The sequence below is a fragment of the Barbus barbus genome (genome assembly GCF_936440315.1).
Source record: "Barbus barbus genome assembly, chromosome: 26".
In the NCBI taxonomy this organism is placed as follows: domain Eukaryota; kingdom Metazoa; phylum Chordata; class Actinopteri; order Cypriniformes; family Cyprinidae; genus Barbus; species Barbus barbus.
This window is the reverse complement of record NC_136754.1, coordinates 21,421,530-21,441,417: the sequence shown is the minus strand read 5'-3', so window position 1 is coordinate 21,441,417 and position 19,888 is coordinate 21,421,530. Positions and strand designations below refer to the sequence as shown.

The 19,888-nt window shown below is 37.7% G+C and overlaps 1 protein-coding gene across 2 annotated transcripts in view; it reads left to right on the top strand.

The window, feature by feature from the left end:
• Window positions 1-19,888, top strand: part of LOC306845851 (cytoskeletal protein Sojo-like) — a 34,449-nt gene that overhangs the window by 2,348 nt on the left and 12,213 nt on the right. For both annotated transcript variants that reach the window (XM_079378837.1, XM_079378838.1), the window contains exons 5-19: window positions 3,455-3,564; window positions 3,659-3,787; window positions 3,928-4,024; window positions 4,122-4,243; window positions 5,167-5,455; window positions 7,833-7,920; window positions 8,034-8,251; window positions 13,141-13,251; window positions 13,331-13,462; window positions 13,544-13,678; window positions 14,565-14,642; window positions 15,775-15,891; window positions 15,998-16,165; window positions 18,809-18,951; window positions 19,658-19,821. In XM_079378837.1, coding sequence (XP_079234963.1) covers window positions 3,455-3,564; window positions 3,659-3,787; window positions 3,928-4,024; window positions 4,122-4,243; window positions 5,167-5,455; window positions 7,833-7,920; window positions 8,034-8,251; window positions 13,141-13,251; window positions 13,331-13,462; window positions 13,544-13,678; window positions 14,565-14,642; window positions 15,775-15,891; window positions 15,998-16,165; window positions 18,809-18,951; window positions 19,658-19,821 — 2,101 coding nt within the window. The remainder of the gene's footprint in view (window positions 1-3,454; window positions 3,565-3,658; window positions 3,788-3,927; window positions 4,025-4,121; window positions 4,244-5,166; window positions 5,456-7,832; window positions 7,921-8,033; window positions 8,252-13,140; window positions 13,252-13,330; window positions 13,463-13,543; window positions 13,679-14,564; window positions 14,643-15,774; window positions 15,892-15,997; window positions 16,166-18,808; window positions 18,952-19,657; window positions 19,822-19,888) is intronic.

The window sequence follows — 19,888 nt, the reverse complement described above, 5'->3', positions numbered from 1 at the left end:
TAACAAAACGAATAAAAATGCACCATGCTATATGCCTAATATAAAATAACAGATAACTTACAAATTTTAAATATGCATGGTAGGCCTATACAAAACTGAAAATCAGTAAAGACTGAGGAACAAATAATTATAAAACGTAGAACGTTTATTGGTGAGATGGAAAGTTTTGAGGCACGGACTGCATACACCTTGATGTAAAATAATGGGAAAAATATCACAGTTGAAATAAAATAAAAATCAGCAAATACTGTGGAACCAAATAGGCTAAATGAGAAACGAATGTTTAAAAAATAAATTAATAAATAGACCTTCCAATATCACCTTAGATAAATGGCAGGTCAACAGGCTTTTCAAAATCCAAAAATATTTTTAAAACAAGCGCTTTTACATTTGGTTTTGAAACTCTTCTGCCATCGTCTTGTCTTTTTCACCTCACTCTTGTCCGTCAGCTCGACTCTCTCCTCAGGTGATAAATGAAATCTGATCTGTGATGCGCGACTGTCGTTCGTTCACAAAAATGAACCGAAATACATGCCTTACAGACATGATAAATATATCTAAAGAAAGCTTTAAATTTCTACTTAACGAAATAAATAAATAAAAACGAAAACAAAAACTATTTAATAAATCGTTATCCGTAAAGATTCACTTCTCTCTAAAGGCGCGTCTAACCAGGAGATGGTGAATCCTTACTATTTCCCGTGGACACATTCATGGTAATTACTTTTGCTGGGGCTTTTTCTTTATTGTGTGTATTTGAAGCAGAACTCTTCATCTGTGCTGACGGCTCGCTGCTGCTGCGGGACACTAAACACCGTTGAGTCGCTCTTGACAGTCGCGGCACGGACTCATGTTGTTTCCACCAGCGTGGCAATTTTTTTCATCAATAATTGATGGATGTCTAAAATATAAAGATAAGGAGAAGCCTAAAACAGGCCCGAGGCCCACCCCGGCCCGCATCTGAACTATGACGTTAAAATTGGCCAGAAGCCCGGCCCTAGGGACATAAAAAAAGTAGGAGCCTGACTTTAAATTAAATTTAAAATAATAATAATTGGGGGCTAAAAGTGTGTTGTAATGCAAGCGTTACTGAACATGTACCGAGTAAAATATTACTGGAAATTGATTGGTAATGCCTTACACTACTGCGTTGCAGCAAAAAGTAATACGTTACTGTAATGCATTACTTTTATAACGCCTTACTCCCAACACTGCTTAAAGACTATATAACTTTCTTATGCTCGTGCACTAAAAATGTTGAATAGATGCATTTCTTTATGCATGAAATATTTGAATATAAATTTGATGTTGAGTTGTTAATTGCAGATAAACCATAGTTCTGTCATAATTCTTTTAAACCATTTCTGTTACAAAGTATTGTGGTGCCTTACACAAAAAATAAAAAACATTTGAAGAGTCAGGACTGATGTTTGCTATAGTTAGGCCAGAGCTACTAAAATATCAGTTTAATCAGTGAATCTTAGATTTTGTATTCTCCTGGGTGCACAAACTGCAGATTATATGAAAATTATAATATATCGGCAATGAGAAGGACTTAATTATCGGTTATCGGTTAAACTTTTTCATATCGTGCATCCCTACTATAAATGTGTGTACTGTCATTTAAAAAAAATATAATCTGTCTTTGCTGAATTAAAGTATTATCTTCCTGACCCCAAATTCTTGGAGCGTTTCTTACTGACCCCAAACTTTTGAACGATTTGAACGACACAAAAGGAGAATATCCTGGCCAATGTTCCTTATAATGAAAGCGAATGAGGACTGGTTCTGTGAAGCTTCAAATTAAAATTATTATAGAAGTAATGCACACAATTTGTTCTCTATATTCAAAGTCTTCTGAAGCCATTTGGTAATTCTGTGTTGGAAACAGGCCTAAGTTTAAATCGTTGTTTACTAAAAAATCTAAACAATCCATCCAAGCAGTCCTTGGCACATTCATGAGAAAAGTGGTGAAGTCTGATTCATGAACAAATCTTTCTTTTGTGTTGATGATCTTTTTAACAAATCATTGATCTATTTCATAAAATGGGTCTGAATGATTTGCTGATGATTAAATGATTCAGATGACTCACCTGGGGCCAGTTGCATAAACACAGCCACTATGTGAAGACTAGAGATGCACCGATGTATCGGCCAACAATCGGTATCGGCTGATGAAAGCAATTTATTTCACTATCGGCTATAGCTGTTCACAGTTCATTAGTTAGCTATAAAACAACACTGAAGAGGAGCTTTTTTTACTTATAAATATATATGTAGGCTGTTTAAATAAATCTGTCATTAAGGTATATGAAAAAAAGGAAAGTTAAAGTTTTTGGTAACAAAAGTGGTTAACATTCAACCGGTTCTTTTTCATCAGTATTATTTGTGATTTTAATTTTGTGAACGGGAGTTTCTCTTTTGCTGTGCTATAAACCGGGCTTCGGACGCTTTCACTTTCAAATTCAAATTCATGACCGTCACTTTTTACAAGAAAAGATAATTATCTGTTTTGCTTACATCTATTCACTGTTTAAAACTAAAACAAATGATTGAAATATGGATTCATTGTTATTCTTGATTGAAAAGCACAACAACAATAAAACAGTATGCTACAAACTAACTTATATAATGTAATTAACATAAACGAATAAGACAAGGCATGGCATAGGCTACACCAGAACGTTTAGCAAACACTGAGGAATCAAATAAATAAAGAACATTTAAAGAAAGCCTCCATAGCGTAACGTGAGATAAACAGAAAAGACAAAACCAACATGTTCACCTTCTCTGGTTTAAGAAGCAGTCTTTTATTTTACTTTCAGTTGAGAACCAAATCCTCCATTCCGTCCGCCATTGTTTCCTCAGTATTCGCGTCATTTTTGCCGCTCGTGCTGACGTGGCGAATATAAACCAGGCTCTACTCCCAAAGAGCACGCATTTAAAGCGCCTCTCTCACTCTCTTCATGTGATCAGAAATCTTACTCCTGCTGCACTGTGCGGTGGCTCTGCAGCGCATACTTTATGCATGGAGCAGAGCAGATGTTTTGGAGCAGCGCAGACCATGCACTGGCACAAATGCGACACGTCAATTTTTTAACTCGCACATAACTATCGGTATCGGCCGATATCTTTCTGAATAATCAGCTATCGGTATCAGCAGAGAAATTCAGGATCGGTGCATCTCTAGTGAAGACTGTGTCTTAAGAACTAGTTAGTTTTTAACAAATTTTTTTTATTTTATTTTGTTTTTAATTTTGAACACCATACAAACAGCTTAGCAACATGTTTTGGCACCTTAACAGTTGCCAAAAAACAGTTTGACACCTTAAAGTTGCCAATAAATGAAAATTGAAAATGCATGTTATTGTTCTCTTTATGTCAAAACTCAAGCCTCTGGTGACACAACAAAGTCCTCTCTGGTTATATTGTTAACTGATGTTTGTTTGTATAGGTCCGTCTGTTGGGATCCACTTTGGGAGCCAGGACCTCCAGTGTGTCTCACATGAAGGAGCAGATTTTGGGTCTTGTGGCAGAACTGGAAACCCAAACCAAAGCTTTAGAGTAGGTTCATCTTCTCTACAACTTACATCCTCCTTGAAAACATTCAGATATTTTTTTCACAGATATCTGTAACGGCATGTTCTTGTCTCTTCAGGGCTGCAGAGCAGAAGTTGGAAGAAAGTGAACAGACAGTGATGCAGAGTAACCGGCTGGTGGAGAAGCTCAGAGATGAGCTGAGAGTTATTAAAGCTGAGTTAGCTGAAAGAACACGTCTGGGAAAACGGTACGAGATTAGTTAGCTGATGAAAACTTTAGACTAATTCATCCTGGAAACAGTAATCAATTATCTCAAATTTACTATAAGTCTTTTTGTAATTCCTGAAAGCCCACAACTTAAATTCTGGGAAAATGTTTCTTTCTAAGTGCGGAGCAGCAGAGAAACCAAGCACTTCGAAATGCAGAGAAGCTCACGGTGACTTTTAAAGAATACAAAGAGGACGTTTCTGAAAAACTCAGGAAGGTAATTCAACATAGGAATCTTAAACTCACATAGGAATCATTCAGTAATTACTTCTTTTCCTGCTGTATGTATCATGCATGTCCTGTATTTATTGAAGGTGTTGGAGAATGAGGGCCAGCTGAAAATCAGCCTGATGGAGTGTGACAGGGAGAGAGAGGAGCTGGAGAGGAAGTGTGCTGAGCTGGAGAGAGAGAAGGATGGTCTACGTCACAACATCTGGTAAGAGACCATGCTGTATACTATATATTGATTTGAGTTGTGGAGATATGAATATCATTCATCAATGTGGGGTGTGTGTGTGTGTGTTTTACATTTTAGTTTTTTTTTGTTTTTGTTTTTTTAAATGTCTCTTATGCTCATCAATTATTTATTTGATCAAAAATAAAGTAAATTGTAACATTTTTCAAAATACTTTTTTAATTGAATATTTTATTTTGTAAATTATTCCTTCAATGGCAAAGCTGATTTTTTTATTATTATTATTTGATGAATAGAAAGTTCAAAGGAACAGCATTTATCAGAAATATAAATATTTTTTGACATTAAAAATGTCTTTATTGTCACTTTTTTTAGCAATTTAATGAATCCTTGCTGAACAAAAGTATTAATTTATTTCAAAAACAATCTTACTGACCCTAAACTTTTGAACGGTAATATTTATTATATATTAAGTTAATTGACAACACTGACACAAACTTTTTAGATCATTAAGTATTTTAATAACTAAATCAGCATTTTAAATCACAGTTATGCACAGTAGATTTATAAGGGAAAGTGAATACACTGCACACAAATCATAATTGTAATACTACTCTGCATCATATTGGCTGAATGAAATCCAATACTGTTTTTTTAACAACTTTGGGGTCCTGATTCCAAAAATTAAAGCTTATATGTATGTATTTGAAAAAGTAAACAATTTCATAAAATATTACGATTTTTTTACATAAGTTTTTTTTTTTTTTTTTTTTTACCCTATTGACAATTTTTCCTCAATTTTAATGTTTTTATCAATAATTTTTTTTAATGCATATCATTTAATATGTTAATCAGTAAATGAACCGATCATTTGACCAGTTTATTAGCTTCTAGACTGTTTGGAAAAGGTAAACTGCTCATGCTAGTTTCTGTTCTCTTGTTAGTGAGCTGAAGGAGTTTCAGAGCTGCTCTGAGTCTCTCTCCACTGAGAATGTGCAGCTGCAGTCTCAGGTTCAGCAGCTCTCAGATCAGCTGAAACAGCTGCAGAGGGAGCTAGCTGAGAAGGAGGCTCAGCTGCAGGAGATGGCAGGGCTGAGGAAAGAGAACGAGGACCTGCGGCTCCTCACTGCTTGTCAGGAGCAGAGGGTGGCTCATGTCCACAGAGAGAAAGAACAGGACAGAGCCGAGCTGACCAGCCTAGAGAGCATATTGGACTTACTACATCTGAGAGAGGTGCTCATTAAACACACACACACACACATCCTTCATAAAAATTACATTTTAAAATTTGTATTGCTTTGTGCCCATTTAAAGGGATTATTCACCTAAAAATGAAAGTTCTGTCTTCAGGCCTGTTTACACCAAGAACGATAACTGTATATTAGTGTCTACACGCAACGGATGATAGTGTTCTATGCCACTATGCTTGAGCACTTTAAAGCAGAATGGATTCTGAATGGGTGTCAATGTTTTTATCATTCATCAGCTGAAAAAATCTGTCTTTCTGAAAGTAATTCCACCAACAGTACTCTGTGTTTTTATGGTTGTAGTTGTGGTGAGGAGACTCTTCTGCTCTGTTTTGTCACACTGTATTGTTATAGTTATCATTCTTGGTGTGAACGGGCCTTTACTTACCCTCATGTAGTCCCAAACCTGCATGACTATGTTTTATTCTGTGAATCAAAAAAGAAGATCAGAATCAGAATCAGAATGAGCTTTATTGGCCAAGTATGTTTACACATACAAGGAATTTGTTGTAGTGACAGAAGCTCCACAGTGCAACAGAAAGACAGTAACAGGACAGGACATGACACAGGTAATAAAACAAAATAACAAGAAATAGCCAATAACCAATGTACAAAGCAGCAAAAAAATAAAAAATACACAATATATAATATATAATATAGGCGACTATGTATGTACAGGTCAAGTATGTGCAAATTAGAAATGAGAAAAATAAAAATAAAATAAGTGAGTGTGGTGAATGGATAATGAATTAGTTGTGTGTTCCACGTTTATTTATTGAGTGTTCATGAGATGTATTGACTGAGGGAAGAAACTGTTCATGTGTCTGGTCGTTCTGGTGCTCAGAGCTCTGTAGCGTCGACCAGACGGTAACAGTTCAAAGAGGGAGTGTGCTGGATGTGAGGGGTCCAGAGTGATTTTACCAGCCCTTTTGCTCACTCTGGATAAGTACAGTTCTTGGAGAGTGGGGAGGGTTGTACCAATGATTCGCTCAGCAGTCCGGACTACCCTCCGTAGTCTTTTGAGGTCAGATTTGGTAGCTGAGCTGAACCAGACAGTTATTGAGGTGCAGAGGATGGATTCAATGATGGCAGAGTAGAACTGTTTCAGTAAGTCCTGTGGCAGGTTGAACTTCCTCAGCTGGCGAAGAAAGTACAGCCTCTGCTGGGCCTTCCTGACAATGGAGTCAATGTGAATATCCCACTTCAGGTCCTGAGAGATGGTGGTGCCCAGGAATCTGAATGACTCCACTGCAGTCACAGTGCTGTTCATGATGGTGAGTGGGGGGAGAGCAGGGGGGTTTCTCCTGAAGTCCACGATCATCTCCACAGTTTTGAGCCTGTTAAGCTCCAGGTTGTTGAGACTGCACCAGACAGCCAGCTCCTTAACCTCCTGTCTGTAAGCAGACTCGTCACCATCCTGGATGAGGCCGATCAGTGTGGTGTCGTCTGCAAACTTCAGGAGCTTGACAGAGGGGTCTTTAGATGTGCAGTCGTTGGTGTACAGGGAGAAGAGCAGTGGGGAGAGAACGCAGCCCTGAGGAGCTCCAGTGCTGATGGTTCGAGTGCTGGATGTGAATTTGCCAAGCTTTACTAACTGCTGTCTGTCTGTCAGGAAGCTGTTGATCCACTGGCAGACGGCAGTGGGGACGGAGAGCTGAGTTAGTTTATTTTGAAGGGTTTCCGGGATAATGGTGTTAAAAGCAGAGCTGAAGTCCACAAACAGGATCCTCACATAAGTCCCTGGTCTGTCCAAATGCTGCAGGATGAAGTGCAGTCCCATGTTGACTGCATCATCCACAGACCTGTTTGCTCTGTAGGCAAACTGCAGGGGGTCCAGTAAGGGTCCAGTGATGTCCTTCAGATGAGCCAGAACCAGTCTTTCGAATGATTTCATGGCTACAGACGTTAGGGCCACAAGTGCTTTCCTTCTTTTGTTCTTCCTGAAGACCTGGCACACATCATCTTCGCTGATTTGAATTGTAGGTGTGGGGGAGAGAGGGGTTGCTGGAGGTGTGAATGGTTGTGTGGAGGGGTGTTCTGGGCGGGTGTGGGGTGATCGTTCAAAACGACAAAAGAACTCGTTTAAGTCGTCTGCCAGGTGTTGATTCTCCAGAGTGCTGGGGGCTGGTGTTTTGTAGCTGGTGATGTCCTTCAATCCTAACCACACTGAAGCAGGATCACTGGAAGATAATTTGTTCCTGAGCTTGTCAGAATAATTCCTCTTTGCCAAGATATTGGAATTTAGTTTTTTTTTCCAATCATTGAAAGTTATGGGGTCTAAAACATAATTTGACTTCACTGATTTTAGTTTTATGGGCAAAAACTGTTCTCTTCATGACTGTGGAATGACGTTTGTGTTTCAGAATCGGGAGGGTGCACTGTGTGTGAACCCTTGTTTGCTGCCCGACTTGTCTTACACAAGCACCACTGAATCTCTCAAACACAAACCTGGTGAGCATATAACTCTCAGCCAGTCCACTTTCATTTATTCATGCTGTTTTTTTTAATTTTGTATTATTTTACTGGACAAACTGTTACTTTAATCTCTCCCCCTGTTCATATAGGTGAACGTTATCAGAAACTGTTGACGGTGCTTCAGATGGTTGAGAGGGAGAAGACCCGGCATGCCAGTGCCGCACAGGGCCTACAAGAGAGACTGACTAGAGCCCAGGAGGAGATCTCCTTGCTGCAGACCTCCATCACAGAGAGATCCTCTCACTACCAGCAGCTCCACAACCAGCTACTGGACAAGGCTACACAGGCCACCTCCTTAGAGAAAGAGGTTAGTGACCCTTCAAATCAGTGTTTTCTTTACCAGTACAGTGTCACAGTAGTTTTGTTGGGTACCATGAACATTTTTTAATTGAATTGTCTTTGCTGGCTGCATGCAAAAAAGGTGAACTTAAAGCAGAAATGCTTGAAGTTTGTTTGTATGTTTATGCAATGCTTTTGGAAACATTTCACATGTGACATGATTCTTGCTTGATAATATAGTCATGTAATTAATTTATAATCAAAAATTATGTAATGTAATCTGTTTTTATAACATTTGACTGTAAGTAGTATTATAGAAGTGAAATTTCAGTACCGGTGCAGAAAGTATTTCATTATGTCACCACGAAATCACCATGAAATCAAAATGCGAGCACAACTTATGGCCAAATTCAGTAAGGATGCATGCAATTGATTAAATGTGAATTATATTACATAGTAAAAAATCTTTTGAATTATTGAAACATTTTAGAAAACAAAGAAACATTACAAAGGAAAAGAGACTTTACAAATTACTGAAATTGTAAGAATAATATTATAGTACTTATTATATACATGTATACAGTGGTGTGTATATATGCATATAATAAGTTAAAACATAAAACTGTGATTTATCACACCTGAGTTCAGTTTCTCTAGCCACACCAGGCCTGATTACTGCCACACCTGTTCGCAATCAACAGGTGTGGTTTGTCCTGCCTGACAAAGTGAAGTAGACCAAAAGATCCTCAAAAGCTACACATCATGTTGAGATCCAAAGAAATTCAGGAACAAATGAGAAAGAAAGTAATTGAGATCTATCAGTCTGGAAAAGGTTATAAAGCCATTTATAAATCTTTGGGACTCCAACGAACCACAGTGAGAGCCATTATCCACAAATGGTGAAAACATGGAACAGTGGTGAACCTTCCCAGGAGTGGCCAGCCAACCAAAATTACCCCAAGAGCGCAGCGACGACTCATCCAAGAGGTCACAAAAGACCCCACAACAACATCTAAAGAACCGCAGGCCTCACTTGCCTCAGTTAAGGTCAGTGTTCATGACTCCACCATAAGAAAGAGACTGGACAAAAATGGCCTGCATGGCAGAGTTCCAAGACGAAAACCGCTGCTGAGCAAAAAGAACATGAAGGCTTGTCTCAGTTTTGCCAGAAAACATCTTGATGATCCCCAAGACTTTTGGGAAAATACTCTGTGGACTGACGAGACAAAAGTTGAACTTTTTTGGAAGGTGTGTGTCCCATTACAACTGGCGTAAAAGTAACACAGCATTTCAGAAAAAGAACATCATACCAACAGTAAAATATGGTGGTGGTAGTGTGATGGTCTGGGGCTGTTTTGCTGCTTCAGGACCTGGAAGACTTGCTGTGATAAATGGAACCATGAATTCAGCTGTCTACCAAAAAATCCTGAAGGACAATGTCCGGCCATCTGTTCGTGACCTCAAGCTGAAGCGAACTTGGGTTCTGCAGCAGGACAATGATCCAAAACACACCAGCAAATCCACCTCTGAATGGCTGAAGAAAAACAAAATGAAGACTTTGGAGTGGCCTAGTCAAAGTCCTGACCTGAATCCTATTGAGATGCTGTGGCATGACCTTAAAAAGGCGGTTCATGCTTGAAAACCCTCTAATGTGGCTGAATTACAGCAATTCTGCCAAGATGAGTGGGCCAAAATTCCTCCACAGTGCTGTAACAGACTCATTGCAAGTTATCGCAAACGCTTAATTTCAGTTGTTGCTGCTAAGGGTGGCCCAACCAGTTATTAGGTTTAGGGGGCAAGCACTTTTTCACACAGGGCCATGTGGGTTTGGATTTTGTTTTCCCTTCATAATAAAAAAACTTCATTCAAAAACTGCATGTTGTGTTTACTTGTGTTACAGTCAGGTCCATAAATATTGGGACATCGACACAATTCTAACATTTTTGGCTCTATACACCACCACAATGGATTTCAAATGAAACGAACAAGATGTGCTTTAACTGCAAACTGTCAGCTTTAATTTGAGGGTATTTACATCCAAATCAGGTGAACGGTGTAGGAATTACAACAGTTTGCATATGTGCCTCCCACTTGTTAAGGGACCAAAAGTAATAGGACAATTGGCTTATCAGCTGTTCCATTGCCAGGTGTGTGTTGTTCCCTCATTATCCCAATTACAATGAGCAGATAAAAGGTCCAGAGTTCATTTCAAGTGTGCTATTTGCATTTGGAATCTGTTGCTGTCAACTGTCAAGATGAGATCCAAAGAGCTGTCACTATCAGTGAAGCAAGCCATCATTAGGCAGAAAAAACAAAACAAACCCATCAGAGAGATAGCAAAAACATTAGGCGTGGCCAAAACAACTGTTTGGAACATTCTTAAAAAGAAGGAACGCACCGGTGAGCTCAGCAACACCAAAAGACCCGGAAGACCACAGAAAACAACTGTGGTGGATGACCGAAGAATTCTTTCCCTGGTGAAGAAAACACCCTTCACAACAGTTGGCCAGATCAAGAACACTCTTCAGGAGGTAGGTGTGTGTGTGTCAAAGTCAACAATCAAGAGAAGACTTCACCAGAGTGAATACAGAGGGTTCACCACAAGATGTAAACCATTGGTGAGCCTCAAAAACAGGAAGGCATCTAAAAAATCCTTCACAGTTCTGGAACAACATCCTATGGACAGATGAGACCAAGATCAACTTGTACCAGAGTGATGGGAAGAGAGGAGTATGGAGAAGGAAAGGAACTACTCATGATCCTAAGCATACCACCTCATCAGTGAAGCATGGTGGTGGTAGTGTCATGGCGTGGGCATGTATGGCTGCCAGTGGAACTGGTTCTCTTGTATTTATTGATGATGTGACTGCTGACAAAAGCAGCAGGATGAATTCTGAAGTGTTTCGGGCAATATTATCTGCTCATATTCAGCCAAATGCTTCAGAACTCACTGGACGGCGCTTCACAGTGCAGATGGACAATGACCCAAAGCATACTGCAAAAGCAACCAAAGAGTTTTTGAAGGGAAAGAAGTGGATTGTTATGCAATGGCCAAGTCAATCACCTGACCTGAATCCGATTGAGCATGCATTTCACTTGCTGAAGACAAAACTGAAGGGAGAATGCCCCAAGAACAAGCAGGAACTGAAGATGGTTGCAGTAGAGGCCTGGCAGAGCATCACCAGGGATGAAACCCAGCGTCTGGTGATGTCTATGCGTTCCAGACTTCAGGCTGTAATTGACTGCAAAGGATTTGCAACCAAGTATTAAAAAGTGAAAGTTTGATTTATGATTATTATTCTGTCCCATTACTTTTGGTCCCTTAACAAGTGGGAGGCACATATGCAAACTGTTGTAATTCCTACACCGTTCACCTGATTTGGATGTAAATACCCTCAAATTAAAGCTGACAGTCTGCAGTTAAAGCACATCTTGTTCGTTTCATTTGAAATCCATTGTGGTGGTGTATAGAGCCAAAAATGTTAGAATTGTGTCGATGTCCCAATATTTATGGACCTGACTGTATCTTTGATTAATATTTAAATTAGTTAAATTAGATGATCTGAAACATTAAAGTGTGACAAACATGCCAAAAAATAAAAAAATCAGGAAGGGGGCCAACACTTTTTCACACCACTGTAAATGCGTGTACGCACACACACACACACACACACACACACAGATAGATAGATAAATAGATATGCTCTTGATGAGATGGTGGATTGTGTCCTGGGGGTCGCCTGCCAGACCTGGATCAGGGCAGCAGTGAGCTTTAGGAATATAAATTTGTCCAGTTAGGAAGCATAAGTGAGTGTAAATCAGTTTCTCCTGCATTGGTCCAAATGAAAGTGACAACAAGAGTGTTAGAGAGGCAACAGCAGGACAACCCCTTAAAAAGGAATAGTTTTGCAGGTGGTGGCCACAGACAATTGCTCTCTCCTTATCCTTCCTGGCTACTTTTTTTTTTTTTTTAAACTGAGGACAAACAAGGGACTCATGAACAATTATCAAAAAAAACCCAGCTGTGGATAATCCAGATAACCACACAATTTGTAAACTTTAATTTTCTCTTGTGGACTATATGTAAATATCTTATGTGAAATATCTTATTCATGTCAGTACTATATAAAAAATAACATGCATTTCGTTTTGCATATATTGCAAAGTATGTGTAAAATATTGATCACAACTGTATATATTCAAAAGGTTAGTTTGTAGAGTTAGTTTGGTTGTCCAAAGTGACATCTATCACTCTAAATGGGTCACTAGTTGGATCAATCCAAGGAATTCTGTATTTGAACCAGTGAACTCTTATGAACTACCTTACATTGTATAAGACCTGTGATCTGTGCAAATAGACGAGGAGAGGCCCTTGTCCAAAACTCCCATATTTAGAATTAAGCCTTTAGCGAAAAAAAATGATTCCCTGATCCCTCCAATAGTCATATGCACCATCCAGAATAGAGGAGTGGAACGAAGGATTAACATCTATGGCGGAAGACAGGGATAATTTGGAAGCCATAATTGTTCATTTTCCACCCATATTCTTTGGTTTTTGCATTTGTTTTTTTAGGTCCCTGAAGTCTTACCATTCCATACTAATTGAGAATTAGAATTATCCAATGTGGAGAAAAGGGACTTTGGAATAAAAACAGGGATACACTAAAAAGAATATAGGATTTTTTTTTTCCTATTTTTAACTTTTATTAAATTTTTTCCATTGTAATAATAGTTCACAGTATTACTGCTTTACTGTAACTTTGCTCAAATAAACGCAGCCTTTGTGAACATTTAAAAGATGTTTAAAAAAATCTTACCAACCCCAAAATTTAAACTTCAAGAATTCCCCTAAATTACCTATTGTTTTGAATTTTATAGAAGTGTAGTAATCTAACGGAGCAACATTCTGTTCATTAGCTAAAAAAGAAGAGTTTGCGTGTGACTGTCCTGGAGAAACAGCTGCAGGAGAAGAGTGCTTCTTATTCACAGGCTGTAATGAAGACCAGCCAGCTTGAACAAGACCTTCTGGTAACACATACACACTAAGCAAGTACTGATTTCAAGATAAAACTGCAAATCTATACTCTGTGTTTCTGTGTTAAATTAGGAAAAGGATAGCAGTATTCAGCACTACCAGTCAGTCTTGAACAAGAAACAGAGGGAGTATCAGCAGACCATAGAGAAAGTCAAGATGACACAGTCACATGAATGCAAAGAACTGGAGGATAGAATTGAGGTGGTATGTATGCATTTGTGCATTTAGTAATTTTATTGCACTTGGAAAAGAAAAGAAAGTTAAAACTGTGTGTGTGTGTTTCAGCTACAGTTGTCTCTGGCTCAGAAACAGACTGAAGTTGAGGAACTAGAACGAAATGTGACTGATCTTCACACAGAGAAGCAGCAGTCACAGCAGAGAGCTGCTCTTCTACAGGCCGTTGTAGATAAGCTCACTGAGGTCTGATCTCGCTTTTAATGCATACTCATTCCATGAATACAGTGGGTTTCCAAAGTCTGAGACTACATTAAAAATCTGAATCCGAATTGATCAGAATGCATTGATATGCTGTTCTACCTGCCTTACAGCCAATAGCGAGAGTTTGGGGCGTGGCTACTGTACTAGCAGGCTAAGCCAGATGGTGTTTATAAAAATAAAAAGATTCCTTTACAGAACAGATGTTAAATTTGAGCATTTTCCAAAATAAACGGAGATAGACAACGTTTTAATGAGGGAATTTGCAGAACTCCGGAGTCCGGACTGAACCAAAAAACTCCAGTGTTTTGGGCGGTGTGTGGATTCTGACTAACTGAAACACCTCTGATCGGTCATTGTGTTCCACGAATCAACAGATATGTCTGTGATTGGCTAAAATGTTCAGTGCTGCACATACGCATTGGAGTCTACTGTGAGGTGGCTGCAGAGTACTTTTGTCTTGTTGTTTGTTTCGTTATAAAAGTTAAATTTTTCATCCTGGCGACCCATTTTGTTACGTCTTGTGACCCACCTAAGGGTCTCAACCCAGGGTTTGAAAACCACTGACCCACCCTAACTTTAAATTAAGAGGAAATTTGACTATTGCTTGGTCAGTAATCAAATTAAATTTGTGATATTGATCATGTGAATGTCTGTAGACATTCAGATATTCTTGCTTCCATTGAAGCACAAGATGCTATTTGCAGGGTTTACACCTTACATTAATTTCTAATGAAAAAAAATATTACATTACATTTTTTTTTTTACTTTACTCAGACTTTTGGACTGCACTGAAACACGTTAACTGTGAAATTATGTTGTATGAGTTTGTATAAATCTCTCACTGAGTATATCTTTGTTCCTTGGACAGGATTTTGAGGCAAAATCTAAATGCAGTGAAGAGGCACTTAGAAATGTTGAAGAACAAGCTGCTGACTCTGCTTCAGTGGTGAGACTGACTAACTGTTTTTTACTTTTGTTTGTCTGCTCAGCACTGTGAACACCATACAGGAGAGTATGGCATTACATTGCTTTGTCTAAAGCAGAGGTTATCACCATTTTTTTGACTCAAACACCCCCATTGTCCAACACGATATTCAAAGCGATTTCATTATTTCTGCTGTAATTATTACAAAGCTACATTTTTATAAACAGAACCTGGCAGTGTTGATATTTAAAATTACCTAACCATGATTCTGAGTTTTTGAGAAAAAAAAAAAAAAAAAAAAAAAGTCTCAGTTTACATCTTGATTATATCCACCTTTTTCCTGAGTAACCGATGAGTGCTGCCATGATGAATTCTAACTTCCATTTGGGTGCTTTTGTGTTCTCCATAGAAATCCATGTTAAAACAGGGTAGAAGAGATTGACTTCATTAATTAAACTGAAACTGTGTTAAAATAATGTGTGCTCTTATCATTTTGTGGACAAAAGCCCACAAACTATATGTGCCCTCATCTGTTTTCAGTGCAGCTTACCTTGGGCTGCTTCATGTCGTCTATCCACTCATTAAACTATGGCAGTGAGTGAGTTACTACAAAAAGACGGTGACACTGTGAAGTGTTGAAACTATGGCGCCATGTGCTTTTTAAAACCATTTTCCTAGGTGTAACATTATATTATCAGCTCAGAAAATGTTAATTTGACTAGAAACACCAGAGACTGGAAATGTAAAGCAGTTCCAGTCAGGTAAGACTTCAGTGTTTAGGAAAAATGTGGATATATTTCAACATTTGCTAACATATATTAAAAGCTGTATCTGTTAATATTATTTAATGGTATCAAATAAACATGAACTAACTATGAACAGTTGTATTTTTATTAATTAACTAATTATAAATAAATACTGTAGCAAATTTATTGTTCATTGTTAACTTATTCATTAAGGAATATTAACTAATGGGAGCTTATTGTGGAGTAGGGTTGCCCATTCCTTTTTCTAGTGTCAAGTAATCATTCCTCAAAGCAGAAAGTAGTGTAGCCTCTAATTATTATGCAGCTGTTGAGATATGAGATTTCTTGCTTTATTGCACCAGACTTGGTTAGAACACGGTTATAAAATCTGTTTTGTTTCTTTCCAGGTTAGGAACCTGCAGACCGAGCTGTCCTCCTGTAAAGAGGAGCTGAGTCATTATCTCCACCAGATGGAGGATGTAAAGAAACATCACGATAGACAACTGGAGCTGAAGAACAGTGAGGTCAGTCACTAAGGCTAGGCACTTCCTCTTCCTGGGGAACATTATTTGAATGACAGTTATTAGCTCCTGTTAGCTAATGTATCACTCAGTGTAGCATGTTTATCAGCTGTCACAGCTGCAGGAAGAGCTGAAGAGGAAATGTGTGGATTATCAGAGCTCCAGTGAGGAGAACCTGCAGCTGCAGCATTCTATCCAGAACCAGCACACCATGTTGCAGGAGAGCACGTTACGCATCGCACAGCTGGAGGAGAGCCAGAGTCAGCTGCAGACCCAGGTACACACACCAGGGTTCCTATGGCTCTGGAAAACCAGGAAATATCAGCGAATTTAACACATAAACGCATAAATACTCAGTACATATCAAGCAATCTGTAATAACAGACAAAGCAATAGTGACCACGTAATAAAAAACAGTTACTTACGCTTTTCACGATACAAATTGTTGCAAAGCAGCTTTACAGAAAATTAAGCTTCTTCAATATAAAATGTAGTTATTTATGATACAAATTATAATACAATTTATACAGTTTTATAATAATAGCTCATCAGTGGTGACTGTCAAATTGATGAACATATGGCAAAAAAGTACGGTAAAAATCAGTTTATGATGTAATCAAACAGACGATGAACACTATTAACAGCAATGATTATATGTTGCAATCAAACTTATAGTAAAATTTGGTAGTTGTATGTGTTGTTTCAGGGTTAGCATCATCTGAGGTCCTCTGAGGGGGTGGCATCATTTCTATATAAAACAAGATGTCTGGACATATCAAAGAGCTCATCCTTTTTAAAAATAGTTTAGTTTACAATATAGCCGAACAAAGGTGCATTTGACAGCTTGTGACAGCCACAGTTTTAAAAGTCTAAAAATGATTCTCCCTTTAGATTTATTGTGAAATTGCTACTGCAGAAAAAAACTGTGGTGATTTTTAGTAATGGTTATTATGCATGTCCCCGGCCTCAACTTGTCTATTCATCAGTGTTGTTTATAATCCTGAGGCTGTCTAACAGTTTATGATATTTGCTCTCCTCAGTAGAGCTTTAAAATTCAGCATTCTGTGTAGAATTCAAATGGGTCAGATACATGCTGTGGTCTGTGCCACCTCATGTATGTGATCCGGGTAACACTTTACAATAAGATGCCATTTATTAACGTTTGTTAATGTATTAACTAACATGAACAAACAATGAACAATGCATTTATTACACTATTTATTGATCTTTGTTATTGTTAGTTAATGGAAATACGGTTGTTCATTGTTTATTCATGTTAGTTCACAGCGCATTAACTAATGTTATCACAAATTGTGATTTTAATAATGCATTAGTACATGCTGAAATGAACATTAACTAAGATTAATAAATGCTTTATAAGTATTGTTCATTCTTAGTTCATGTTTACTAATGTTGTTAACTAATGTTAACTAATGAACCTTATTGTAAAGCGTAACCATGATCCGCTCTGTGCGGTCCTGTCTCCGGATTTAAGAACAATGTGTGCACTGTGGATGTTTGTGTGACACTGACGTGAAACCAGACTTCATTCACCCCAGAGTAAAGAATATTTACACTGTAACCGATTTTGGAAAATCTGTTTTAACCAAGATTGCGATTTTAATATGCGATTTATCTTTTAAAGCTTTTTATATTCTGTATTATTCAACAAAGACAAGTAATAAATTATTGTATAGTATGCAGTTTTGGGTACGTTACTTAAAAAAAGTAATTAGTTATATTACTAGTTACTTCTCACAAACAGTAACTGAGTTACATCATTATAAAATAAACTAATTACCAGGGAAAGTAACTATTGTTACTTTTTTTTTTAAATGTTCAAATATGTCAAATAACTTGGATGCCCCCAATATTAAGTATGTTAAATGAATGAAATGGTCACTAAATAGAATAAATTATTATTATAAAACATTGTACACTAATCTACACTATTTTAATGTTTCTGTGGGACAATATGAGGCACCTATCAAATTCAATTCATTATTGTAAATATTATCAACCCTCTATAGACACCTTGGCAATAGAATCCCCATTGGCTTGTAATTTTTTTTTTTAGTTTACTCACCAGACTAATATTAATGATCTGATATTAAAATCAATAAACATCACATAATGTTTGACTGACTGATGCTAAGTGAGATATTTAAAGAAAATCTGTGCCATTTTCCAAACATAAGCTTTATATATATATATTCCAATTTAGCATATACATATTATGCTAAATATGTGTGTGTGTGTATACCCCCCTTTAAACAATTTGTTTGTAAATGTAGACTGCATGCTTGACTTTATATCTGTGAAAATGGGTCTGATTGAGGTGTGTCCCAATGCTTTTGTCCATATAGTTTATATAATTTATTATTATTACAATTACTATTATTATAACTATCCACATGTCTGGGTATGCTTATTGCATAGAAAATAAAATAGAGTGAGCTATATGATAATACACTCAACAAAAGGTCACATTGTAAGGCTTCGCATTAAAAAAAAAGTGCAGACGTAGAGTATATTCTGACTAGCAGACACTGTTTATTGTAAGAAACATAAGACTATAGAATTCATTTTAGAACTTCTCATATGAGTAACTGATCAAACAAACACCATATCATATATAATTTCGGTCTGATCGTTTTTGTATATTCAGTATTCAGTCTCCTGATTAGTGTTGTTTTTAATTTTTTTAAAATGTCATCCTTGTTAATACCTGATCAATAAATAATAGAGTCATTCATGTATTTGAAGATATGTATAGTTGTGCCTAAGGGTTGTTCTGCTCCAGCACAAAACAAGCTTCTTTTCCAGTAAAAAACGGGTTACATAATCTCATGACCTTACTGCATGAAAAGAAAAACTCATCTTTGTCAATAGTGGGATAACATCTGCTGATTGCCCACAGGTGTCCCAGTTGGAACAAGATTTGGAGAAGGAGCGCACTGCCTTATCTCAGGCTCTGAGGAGAAGGGAGAGAGAGGTGGAGGAGGCCACTCAAGAGGTGCAGAAGAAGGAGAGACAGGCTTCAGAGCTCTCCGGCTCCATAACGTGAGACCACCTGGCATTTCAGTTCCTTAATTTACCTTTTATATTGTGGGAATATTTCTTCAGCATTCATTTTTGTGTAGCACTGCAAATAGAATGCTCAAAATATGTTTATGGGTTACTTCCTACGCAGCATGGAAAAGTATGAAATTTGCTTTTAGTGTTTTCCAGGTCTGGATAAGTATGGAAAAACAAAACAGAGTATGGAAATATGTTTGTAATTCCAGACTATTGGCCCAATTCTATTTAAAAAAATATAAAACAGAATATAAATGTACAATACAAGCAGTGTTTTTTTTATGAAAGTGTGAAAGCATATGACTAGAAAATGTTTGTTGGCTTCAGTTTGCCTCAGTTGTAACACTGAACTTTCTTTTAATGAATTTTTTTTTTCCTGAGGGTGTCCCTTGAGATGATCTTATGACTGTTTAATGGCTTCAAAGCCTTTGTGTCCCTAGCCACTCCCGCTAAACTTTTTCTCTCTATATATACTGCAACAGCAAATTATTTTAGCTGAGGAAGAAAGTGCTTCACATAGTGGCTGTTCACATAAAAGCCAGATCTAGACAACTAGGATTTTCATATCTTGATTTTCTGTCATTTCTTTTAAGGTCCGTTATCTTTTACCTATAGTCACGTACATACAGCAACTGGACAATAATAAAAGCACTGAGGAAATGATAGTAATGTTTAGCTGTGTGTTTTTCAGGCAGCTGAGTTCAGAGATGAGTAAGTGTCGAGTGGAGCTGTCAGACATGGAGTTGGAGCTGTTGCGTTTGAGGAGAGACAGCAACACGAAAGCCTCTCAGCTTAATCACATGGAGGAAACGCTCAAGGAGACCAAAGGCCTGCTGGATAAGAAGAGTGAAATTGGTATGCAGCTCCAGTGACCACCAACAAAACTATAATGGGCATAAACTTCTGAGTTGTATGTGAAACC